The sequence below is a fragment of the Jaculus jaculus genome, chromosome 1 (genome assembly GCF_020740685.1).
Source record: "Jaculus jaculus isolate mJacJac1 chromosome 1, mJacJac1.mat.Y.cur, whole genome shotgun sequence".
NCBI lineage: Eukaryota > Metazoa > Chordata > Mammalia > Rodentia > Dipodidae > Jaculus > Jaculus jaculus.
The window spans coordinates 54,207,839-54,220,468 of NC_059102.1; the positions used below are offsets into that span (position 1 = coordinate 54,207,839).

The following is a 12,630-nucleotide window of genomic DNA, read 5'->3' on the forward strand; positions in this document are numbered from 1 at the left end:
TATTGCATTCAGGTCTTTCAACTCTAATCAGAATAGTCCATTAAGCTGTACTTAGAGCATTACAAGGTATCTCTTAGGCCAAGGTGTCAAATCCTTCTACATTCCTTTTGAAAATCAGCTCCAACAGTCCATAGCCACACAGTCAAGTGTCTTAATAGCAATTACTCCTTTGTACAACTTTACTGCTGCAGTCAGGTTCACATTGCTAGTAGAAATCATCCAACCAAGAGCAGTGTGTGGGGAAAAAAAAAGAGGTTTATTTCAGCTTACAGGCTTGAGGGGCAAGCTCCATGATGGCAGGGAAAATGATGGCATGATCAGAGGGTAGACATCACTCCCTGGCCAACATAAGGTGGACAATAGCAACAAGAGAGTGTGCCAAATATTGGCATGGGGACACTGGCTTTAACACCCATAAGCTCGCCTCCAACAATACACTCCCTCCAAGAGGCATTAATTCCCAAATCTCTATCAGCTGGGAATTTAGCATTTAGAATGCCTAAGTTTATGGGGCCACCTGAATCAAACCACCACAGTATGTATGTATGTATGTATGTATGTATGTATGTATGTATGTATGTATGTATATTACATTCTTTGCCTTCCATGGGACTGCTTCGGTGTCTGTGCTTGTCAGATTATTAATAAAATATTACTCTTACTGTAGAGTACAGCTGTCTAAATCCTAAATAACGGCAATTGCTAACCTCATGGGGGAAGAGTCCTAATAATTTTCTGTGTTGGTGACAGGTCTCATGCATACACTCAGCTCTTAACGCATTAGAGCTTCTTTTATTTCTTAATCATTACCAACTTTGGCTCTGCTTGCCCATGGAGTTACAAGCTGTTCAAATGATCATTTGCCTCTTACTAATTTTGAAACCAAGAGCTTTTTCTTCCTTTCATGCAGTACAGGTCTCCCTCATGAAGCATGACTCAGGAGCTCTAGGAATCTACTATAGGAAAACTTAATCTAAAAATAATTTGTAAGCTGGGCATGGTGGCACACATCTTTAATCCCAGCACTTGGGAGGCAGAGGTAGGAGGATCGCTGTGAGTTCAAAGCCACCCTGAGACTATATAGTGAATTCCAGGTCAGCAAGGTCTAGAAGGAAACCCTACCTTGAATAACAAAATAAATAAATTAATAATAATAATGATAATTTATAAAATAAACAGATGTACACAAAGGATAATAGCCTTAAGCATGCAAAAGTTTATGATTTTGAAATAATGCAACATTGATGTTTGGTTGGCGTGTGTGTGTGTGTGTGTGTGTGTGTGTGTGGTGTTTTCTTCAATAAAAAGTCTCCCTGTATACTATTTAACATAGTAAGTATTTCTTGAAGATTATACAGAGACAGGAAATATGAAGTCATGTTGCAATACTAAAAGACTATTGAAAATTTTATCAAAATTAAGATAAGGTACAACTAATATATTTTTAAAACTTTAAAATATTCTACTTATACTTCACCTTTAAAAAGTGATGCATTTACAGTCTGTGTCCTACCCATGATAAATGTGCAAATGTTAGATAAAGTGATTTAATATAATTACAGTTATTTAATAGTGTGAAAAATGTTATCTTAAACATTCATTTGCCAGTCTATTTAATGATACTCTGATTTCAAGTATAGTTGCTGAGAAAGTTGAAATTAGTTATATATTCATTGGAAATGATGCATCGTCTAATGTTGATGGATATATTTACACAGCATTGCAATAACAGGATATACATTGGGGCAAGAGGTTCCTGTTGAACTAGGAGTATGAAAACCATATAAGAAACATCTCAGAGTGTGTAATACCAGCTCTATGTCCCATTCTCAGAAATTCTGTTGGGTAGGCCTCGAGTAAGGCTAGTTTTTAATGTTACGGAAAGGTTGGCCATTTTGAAACACTATTACATGTCAATATCTAGGAAATTTTCTGTAACCATTTTTTTTAGGGAGAATCAGCAGTCACAAATATTGGTTTAGCCTGTGTTTAATGTGATTAACTTGATTCCCTATTAACCTTCCTCCTTCTCTGAGGAAACTCAAACAACTGAGGCGACAATGTAGAGAGATCATTTTCTTTAGATAGTAATTATTAGAATGAACATCTAGACATTCTGAGTCTAATGTTTCTGAATTTAGGAATTTCTTTTAAGCATTGACCCAAAGTAACTATGGGTATGCCACTATGTGACTCATTACTTTAAATAATGCAAGGATAGCAAATGTTAGCACTACTGAGAAACTCATTCATACTTGCAGAACTGAGTCATCTTCTGCCCTTCCTGATGTTATTCTTTATGGCATAAACCTATCCCAGACTTTGTCCCCAGACTTCTTAGCCAAGAGATACAGTATGGGATTGAAGAGACTGAGGCTTACACACATTTTATTGGACATACACACATACACACACACACACACTCAATACATTTCTACCTGTATTTCTTGCCAGTATTCATCCTGCTATCCTTATGCTTATCATTCTAATGAAAAAATTATTTTTCACGACTCTATGTTTTCTATTCTGCTTTCATTCTTAATGTCTGCTGTATTAAGTACTGACATGTATATTTATTCCAGAATATGCCAGTTGATCTCCTTTTTCTTCTATAAGCTAGTTTTGACACATTTTCTATCTGTCACATAATACAGTATGCCTCTAATTTGTGTTTCTCACATTCAATGTCATTCTTATTACATGTAATCATATATTAATTGATACTTACTGTTTTAATTCTATATCTTAAAATGTAATATACATTGTTTGTGATGTGAATGCCTATTACCATCCCCCAAGAGAAGTAGATAATTTGGCTTTTGGGCCACAGGCTTTTGTGTGAAGGTAGATTGTGATGTATATCATGTGTCCTGTGAAGTTGTACCATTTTGTTTGTTGGTTAAATTTTACTTGTCCTTGATATTCATGCCTATCATACTTGAGGCTCTCTAAAACAAAATGGCATGATAATGAACAGATGAACATAGAATCATTTCATAATTCTATACTAAAGTTTAGTAACTTTATATCAAATATTTAGAGCAGAAAAAAGTCATTCAAATTCTTTAACTTTTAAGATAACATACTTAGTTATAAAAAGTACATGATTAAACCCTTTTATGTTATTATATTGGTGCTATAAAAAATCAGCTAAAATCCAAGTAAAGCTACAATGAATCAATGAAGACAAACAGCTTCCCTACATGAAAAGATGAAAGTATTCAAGTCCACCAGCAAAGAATAGTTAAGCCACAGCTCTTCCCATAAGTACACAACCCTTGCCACAAATAGCTTCTGAACCATCTAAAATAATTCCTCAAGGAAGAAAGAAATAAGGGATGACACTTGGAATATCTCAATACTAATGCACTATCTGTCTCTGAATTTGGACCAACTGAGAAGAAATTTCTCGAAGGCTGTCCATTTAAATATAATACTAGGCTAAAGTTTTATTTTTTCATGAAAAAGAAAAAACCAGTATGTTGTAGTTGATGAGGTCACCACTAAAATTATACTATGGATAAAATGTTTGTCTTGTTCCAACTCTTGTCCTCTGCCTCCATATTTGCTTTTCATACTTGTCTGTAAGATATTCTTGATAAGGAAATAAATTATAAGCTCTGAAGGTTCATTTATCTAAGTTTTAATCTACAACCTTTCAGATTGAATCATTCTTTTAGGCAAACTGAGCATTGTTTATATGATTTCAGCCAGGTCTATTCATCCATATCTATTGTCAGACTGCATGTGTTGTGAGTGTGTATGTTCCATTTGCATACTAGAGACATTGACATTCATAATAACTGCATAATTAATGATGCATATCAAGTACAGTTTTAGCATAATGGTCAAATATCTGGGTAATGAGAATATGAAGTTCCTTTTTATAAATACAATTAGAAATAGAGAGAAAATAGAAGACAAATATATCTAATTGTTGGTATTGCTTATAGATTTTACTTTTGTATTATCCATTTTAATCAATGTATTTTTGACAACTTTCTTCATGCATTATAATGTATTTTGGCCACAGTTTACCCTTAATTACCTTCTTGTTCCCCTTATATTCCCATTGCACCTCTTCTTACCAACTAATCCCCCTTCAACTTGGATGTCTTTTTGTGACCCACTGAGTTTAAGTAAGATTGCTTCAGTGAGCATAGGAGGGAGGTTATTTACCTGTGTATGGGTAACTTACCAGTGGCTCAGTATAATCTGAGCAAAAGGAAGAATTGTAGCTACTGCTAACTTATTTCATGTTGGTTTGTCCTAGGAGGCTTGCCTGACTCTAGGTTGTTGCTTGAGATTGTATGTATGATATTTCTCACCCATAAATTCTGTTTTCTAATGCTTAAGCAAATTTTTCTATATCTTAGCAGCATAGAAGGTACATGAAGTTATAAACTAAGATGTAAAGACAGAAACAACTTTAACTGATTTTGATTTTTTGTTTTTTTTTGTATGAGTATGATTCTCCTGCCAATTCTGGAAGCTAAACCCAGGACTTTAATCATGCTAAGCACGTTCTCTACCACTACCATTTTTTTTTTCTTTTTTTGAGGGAGGTATGTAGGTTTAGAACATAGTTTCTTATTTGCACATGTGGGTGAGAGTCAAAAGGGATGAATGTATTAAGATGCATAAGAGCTTTTAGCAGATAAGGAAAACAATATGACAAGATTTGTAGAGTCATCTCATTTTAGAGATATTAAGTGAAAGCCATCTATCAGTCAATATTTCTTAGGTGCCAACAAGCTCCTTCATCTTAGTTTATGTTAAAGTTCCAGTCTATTTAAATCTTTTACCTTGTTCTGCTTGCCCCAAAGCATTACTTTCAAAATATGTTCTAAAACTGTAATCTTGGACATCATTGCTGCTATTGTCCAAATAAAAAGTAATTCATAACTATTTTATTACATCATTTCTAAATTTTCCTCAAGTGAGTTCCTTTCATATAACCCCTTCCCTTTTTCTTTTCACAATTGCAAAGATGACTGTATCTAGCTTCATGAGACTGACAAGAAAAAACACCAGCAACTATCATGAAACTTTAAAGAACCTAGATTAAAATGGCATTTTCATAGTACAAAAAAGCAACAAATAATTTGGTTTGTTTGTTTGTTTTTCCCAATTTAATACTTTTAGGTACAAGCCCATGCAGAAAGTGGATGGGGTTGCAGATGGTTTCACAGGAAGTGGTCAACAGACAGGCACATCTGTTGAACAAACTGTAATTGCCCAAAGTCAACATCATCAACAGTTTTTAGGTATGTTAAGGCATAATGCATATTAGTTGTGATTAGGATTTTATAGAAAACAATAGTAATCTTTAAGTGCAATGTCTTTTGCATATATTACCTACATTCAATTTTTTTTGCTGAAACTATACACATGACATGATACTAGTTCATCTCTACATGCTCATGCTCAATGGAGCTTATTTTCAGAACTCCTCAATTATGTAGAATCTTGATGCATATGAATTAAAGGCTCATTGCTATGAAAGTATTTTTGAGAGGTTATATTAATTGGCCTTTGTGACAAAATGATGTTTTGTTTACTTCAATAATCACTTCAAGTACAAAAGCAGTCTCAGTTTGTGTATGCAAAGTTGTATCTTCATAGTCTCAGATTAGAAAAAACTTATAAACTTTTAAAACGAAATACTTTTAAATTGATCACAATGCATACTGCTTTTATAATTTCATAGATGGGTACACCTTTTCTTGTTATTAACAGGGTTAGGAAGTAGAACATGGACACTTGAATATTTCTGTATCGCCAAAGAGGCAAATGTGGCAACTTAATTTACACTTCTGCAGATGACTGTGCATAGTTTCCAGACAGTAGGTCAGGAGGAGTAATAGGTGCTATCAGAGAGTGTGCCTCTGTGTGTGTGTGTGTGTGTGTGTGTGTGTGTGTGTGTGTACTTTGCCAACAAATGTAATTAAAATAGACTGTCAGGTTGGAATAGCTACTACAGTTTGAAACATGCCTAAAGTCCTCAGATGAATTCTTATGGATCCTTGAGCTTTCAATATACATTTTATTTTTTGTTTTGTGATATTTTTTTTCTAATTATAATAGTTAAAAATACTGAGAGCATGTTTCATTAATTGTCCAAAGCTAATAAGGAGAGAGTCTTAGTAGGACTTACCATGTAAATGATGTCTCTGTATATAGCAACAAGTTTCATCATCATTTGGATGCATAAGAGAAATGGGGGAGACAGGCACCAGGAAAGCTCAGGTTGGTGTAGGTGTCAAACTTGGGCCACCCTGAGCCATAGTAGATCACATCATGCTTATGTTTCGAGATAGTATAGCTATAGGAAGGCAGCATCTTTCATCTCATCAAGTTAATGCTTTAAGTTTAATACTGATTTTGTGTTGAATCTGTAGCTCTTGCTTATGATTATGTAAAGGATATGAACAAAATGGGTTTAAGATGTTCATTTTTATTTAAGTAGTATAATAAAAAATAAAATTAATACTAGCAAACTCAAGAAATTTTTCTTTTACTAAGGGGCTATCCATTTTTCAGCTTAATTGTTAGAAACTTAGTTTATGTAAAATTCATAAGCATGTTCCTCTATTCTCATGTTTTGTGCCAATATTTACCAATTTTGCTTGAATATTATTTTTTTTTAAATCTTGCTCTTTAGACCTTTGATCTCTGAATTTTCTTCCTTTTTAGTCTTCTGAAAATTTCCCTCATTAATCTGTAATTGACACCATCCACAATAGCTTTTTTCTGTTGTGTTGTCATGGTAACAGATGCATCTCGAGCACTTCCAGAGTTTGGAGAAGTTGAAATCTCTTCTCTGCCAGATGGTACTACCTTTGAGGATATCAAGTCACTACAGAGTCTTTATCGAGAGCACTGTGAGGTAAGACTTTTCAAGCATAGCATGAACGCATACTGAGTTTTGCCAGACAACTTGCTAAAACAAAATAATAATTTTCTTTCCCTAGAGGATAGATAAAGCTAGCACTAATTCTTTTAAACATTTTTTGAACACTAATAAACTTGTTTTTCTTCTTCCTTGTCTCAGAGTGGTGAGGTAAAGAACACAGGAAAGGGAGAGCACATTTCATTCTGCTTCTTTAACCAGTCCAAATCTGAATCTTGAAGCAGCAATTTCACACCTAGTTATTTGTCCTCCAGAAATACTTACATTGGAGTGATGAGTTAGCTGTATAGGAATTTGCTTTATGTTTCTTAATGCAAAATACTGGCTATCACTTCAGTATTTAATAATTGTATAAAATTTGACATCATCTATAAACTGTACCACTACACAGCCAGAGAACTGAAAACTAAATGTACTAAAATGGCATATGCTCCACTATTTACTCTTAAAGGAAAAATCCAGATGCCAGAAACATGTGACATGTTATCATTTGAGTGAAAAAGAATGTGTATAACATCTTTCCAGAATAAAGAATAGGAAAATGTCAATAATGGTTGCCTGTATAAAATAAACTGGGGACAAGACAGAGAGACTTGGTTTTCAGTGAACCCTTTTTACCCTTTGAATGTGTTTTTCTATTAAGAATGCCTAACTATGTTTAACAAATCACTTTTGCTGTTCCTTCCAGGGATCATTGAAGCTAGTTTTATTTGTTTTGGTTATTTAAGGTACCCCTTGGTGTTTTTGATTTCTACTCCTACTCTCTCCTTCTCACATCAGATTGGTGACTTAGTCTAGGAGGTGAGCTTTCTTTATGCTAGTATATTAATACAACTGCTACTCACTTGGTACAAAGGGGATAATGGATTACAAATTTCCTATGCTCTCTTTTTGAAGAGTATTTATAATTAAAGTTCCTTTATTCCAAAGGTATTGGTGAGCTACCTAAAAGTCAAACCACTGGATTTTTTGGGAAGTCTTTCTGACTGCTGACAGTGCAGGATATAGGAAGAAGTTTCAGTTTCTAATATCCACAGATTTTTTTCCTACTCCAGAAACAAGATAGCTTCAGTGATTCTTATTACTTTTCAAGTATACTAACTTTTTAACAACATAGGCATGCTAGATATCTTCTGCAACCTGTCCTACCCGACCCCAACATATCTTAACATAAAAAGCCACTTAATAAAAGTTTCCTTTGACTACTATGTTTTCCTTAATATTAAAGGATTTTAGACAATCTGTATATATTGAAAAATAGTTTATTTCTATATCTACCATAATATTTAATAGGAAATCTTATAATTCTCTAATAAATTTCTCACTCTTCTGTACTCAGATCAACCATGCTGTAAGTAAACCAGCTTATACAAATATAATTCTGATTTTTAAAAGTTACTCAGAGTGTAAGTTGAAACACGATTATTTACATTACTAAAGACTCTAGTAAGATTTTCTAAGCAACAAACTCTAGTAAGATTTAAATAATCTATGTATTATAAAATTTTCATAAACATTCCAATTGTCATGAATATATTTTCTATGAAGAGACAAAAACCCATATAGTAATTAATCAGTGTGAGAAATTATACTCCCTAAGTAAAAGGGATCCTATTTGTTTCAAAGTTATCAGTGCTTATGCCATTTTTTATGAGGCAGTATAACATATATGGAAAATAAAAATTCAAATTATCTGTTCCTGTCAAACTTCAGAACTTTGTATATATAGCTTCCTTGGCTCTCATATTGTAATGATTTAAATGTGTGGCCTCACAGACTCAGACTTAAATCTTGAGTCTCCAGTGGGTACAGTGGGGAAGAGGTATATCACTTGATATAGATTTTGGAGTCCAGCCCTAAGGTATAGTTGGGGAAATACTGAGTTCTGGCTATTTGAACTTTCTGGTGTTTAATGGCTTCTTGATGGTTTCTCTCTATTTGGGTCTATGGATGTTTGAATCTTCTGCCATTGATTATGTTCCCCTACAATTTTTAGTCATAAAATAAACCCTATCATCATATAAGCTGTTGTTTGTTGGGTGCTTGTCCAGCAACATGAGGCTGACTGCAATACCTTATCTAATACTATAGTCATTTTTCATAAGCAAATAGGGTATAAATTATTTTCATTCCTATTTACCTATATGTTTTACAGTAAGCATATATTAGAAAGTGGATGGACAAATGATGAAGTGCTTTAATAGCTTATATAACTTCCTCAAATGAGGCTGGTGTTAATGTCCTTTTCAAAAGAGTTGAGATTTATTTGAAGGGATACTGAATTGAAGATGGACTAAAATCTTTGCCTAATTTTATTTCAGATTCCTGTTTTTATTTTTTATTATTGACAGCTTCCATAATTATAGATAATAAACCATGATAATTATCCCCCTTCCCCACTTTCCCCTTTACAACTCTGCTCTCCACCATATTTCCTCCCCCTCTAAATCAGTCTCTCTTTTATTTTGATGTCATCATCTTTTCCTCATATTTGTAATTGTCTTGTGTAGGTAGTGCCAGCCACTGTGAGGTCATGGATATTCAAACCATTTTGTGTCTGGAAGAGCACATTGTAAGGAGTCCTATCCTTCCTTTGGCTCCAACATGTTTTCCATCAGCTCTTCTGCAGTGGTCCCTGAGCCTTGGAAGGTGTGACAGCAATGTTTAGTGCTGAGCCCTTCTCTGTCACTTCTTCTCAGCGCTTTGGTGCCTTTTGAGTCATACCAGTAGTCACTGCCATTTGAAGAGAGAAGCTTCTGTAACTAAAAGTGAGAGTAGCATTAATACATGGCTATGAACATAAAGAAAAGTACTTACTGGGCAGTTTATAGAGCACAATATATGCATTTAGCCAGACTACAGTAGTCACTACACCTCTAAGGATCATGACTTCCCCCATCAAAGTTTTTCAGTATTAGGCATGTATTCCATCCCATGGAGCAGGCCTCCAATACAATTAGAGAACACTTAGTTTCCCTCATAACAGACATGTCATTATTGCACCTATTGGTACATTTAGCCTGGCTGATCCATCTTAAGGCTTTCAGTGTCCAGTGTTGTTTATCTCCACTGGTGACTTCTCTCTCTTTCCCATGCAGCTGCATGCAGCATAGTTTTTTCCAGCTTTCTGTAAGCTGATCTGCACAGAGGAGGTTTTCAGCTCAGTTCCAACAAGATTTCTCATTGACCTTGCAGCCCAAGCATGTAGTTTTCAGCAATAGGGTCTTACCATGTATTCCTGGTACGAAACCAAGAGCCTTGGCAATGACCAACAATGTTTTGGGGGATATCAGAGACCTCCCTGGCCAACAACTCACTTTAAGGTACACCATCCATGGCACTGAAAATTTTCTAGTAACAATCTATGGCTACTGGATATGGTGCTATTCTGTGCTATTGTCCATAAAAGTAGGTTTCCATATGACTTAATTCATACCCTTTTATATTTTGATTAACTCTCCCTCCACCCTTCCTTTACTCAGTCTCTTCCCCTGTCCTCACATAGGCCTTTCCATCCCCCCCCTAGTAATCATCTCTTATAATTTATTTTAGGAATGATTATCCTGCCTATCTAGAATTATAACTTTACACAGGTTTTAGCCAGATATAGGAACATACACCTAACTATATGTACTAAAAAGGCAGAAGTAGGAGGATCCTGAGTTCATACCCATCCTTGGAACAGCTAGACTCAGTCTAAAATACAAAAATATTCAAACAAATGTACCACAAGTCTTGTTATTTAATCAACAGTTATAAAACTCTAGGAAAACTGCTTCAATGGCCTTTGTTTTTTAACATATTCATCTGTTCTTAAACCAGTAACACAGAGAGAGGTATGAAAGTATTAATAGTTGCTTCACACTTACAACTATTTAATGGAATTTGACTAAGGGACAAGTTAAGCATTTTCTTCTGGAGAGGGCTTTGTGTGTGATAAGGAATCTCTATATCCCCTTTATTTTCAGAGTTTTCTGTTCATATTTTGGAATGTAGATGAGAATTTACTATAGTTACATACACATAATATTATAAGTAATATATATTACTAGTCTTTATCTTCTTTTACTAAGGATGTTGAGGCAGGGTTTCACTCTAGTTTAGGCTGCCCACAAACTCATGGTGATTCTTCTATCTCAACTTCCAGAGTGCTGGGATTAAAAGCCTCTGCTACCACTCCTGGCTCAAAGACTTAAATATATTATATACTTTTAGTATGTATAGTACATTCCATTTTGGAGTGGCCAAGTTTCTAGGGCTTAGAAATCACAGGGCAATACTTGTAAAGGAAGGGGCAAGAACACTAGACATGCATTATGGAAAACATATTAAAGTAAGAGAACTAGAAATATATTGGTTTAACTGTTTTGTTTTTTAGGCAATATTGGATGTTGTTGTGAATCTTCAATTTAGCTTGATAGAAAAATTGTGGCAAACATTCTGGCGCTACTCTCCCTCTACTCCAAATGACGGCACTACCATTACTGAATCAAGGTCAGAATCAACATGTTTTTCCAATTCATTTTCATGGCTGAGTAGATGTCACAGCTAATAATTTAGAGATATGTATACCAGTTGTGAACCTTACCTAATTACATTAAGTGAATTGATTGATGCTTTGACCATTCTAGAAACAAACCACAAACTGTTCCTTTGAGGTTTCAGTGTGTATATATAACTCCCATTTTTATTAATTTGGGGTACTACAATAAAGCTACTTTGTCCTCGTGGAATTACTATCCTATCTGCCTTTTAGACCGTCAGAACATATTAATGTGATAGGCAGCTCTGGGCGTGTGTTTATATATAAATATATATACACACACACATATATACAGCCAAGTGGCACCCAGTGCAGTGGTGGTATAATCTAACCTCAGTAATATTTGATAAACTATTTTTAAAGTCCATTTTCTTTTTTATCCTCATTTGCCATCTATTCATTTGCGACATTTATTCACACCAGCAATCTGAGTGAAATAGAAAGTCGACTTCCGAAAGCAAAGCTGATAACTCTGTGCAAACATGAGTCTATCCTGAAATGGATGTGTAACTGTGACCATGGGATGTACCAGGCTCTGGTGGAGATTCTCATCCCCGACGTCCTTAGACCCATTCCTAGTAAGTTAAATGCAGACAACTATGGATGCTTTTGTTCTCATACATACCACCTAGGAAGTGTTGGGATTTGATTTTGCAATCAGGACTGATCCTAATTTCATTTAAATTTACTAAATAGAAAACATGCAACATAGGCTATTGCATGGAATCAAACTAAAGCAAAATTTTAGAGAAGTTGGAAAATTACCTGTTTTCTAGGATTTTCTTCTTGATTTTTAAAAAATAATCTAACCTATAGATATGACAGTCTCAATAAATGAATTGCAAAACCACTCTCTGATCAGCACCCATGTAATGTTATTCAACACAAGGGTAAAGTCCCCTACAAATAGCAAAAATTATTAAAATCTCTAATTGTAGGCCATCCCCTTTCATGGTTGCTTTGGGTTTGAAAGGAATTTGTCTTGGTTTCCAATATAGCTGAATTCCTTTATAAAAGCATTTTCTTTGCCACCTAGATCATCTTAAGAACTGCACATTCAATTGTCCCGAACAGTAATGCTTAACTTACACTTTATGAGAAAAATATCTATATAACTATGTCCCCACTATAAAGCAAATGAGAATTAAAAAATATCTCAAATTACTTTCTCTAA

General features: G+C 34.5%; 1 protein-coding gene across 7 annotated transcripts in view; it reads left to right on the top strand.

Annotated features, from left to right (window-relative positions):
- Rfx3 (regulatory factor X3) overlaps positions 1-12,630 on the top strand; it is a 267,617-nt gene that overhangs the window by 210,970 nt on the left and 44,017 nt on the right. For all 7 annotated transcript variants that reach the window (XM_045150961.1, XM_045150972.1, XM_045150983.1 and 4 more), the window contains 4 exons: positions 5,146-5,267; positions 6,777-6,889; positions 11,292-11,407; positions 11,880-12,034. In XM_045150961.1, the coding sequence (XP_045006896.1) occupies positions 5,146-5,267; positions 6,777-6,889; positions 11,292-11,407; positions 11,880-12,034 (506 nt within the window). The remainder of the gene's footprint in view (positions 1-5,145; positions 5,268-6,776; positions 6,890-11,291; positions 11,408-11,879; positions 12,035-12,630) is intronic.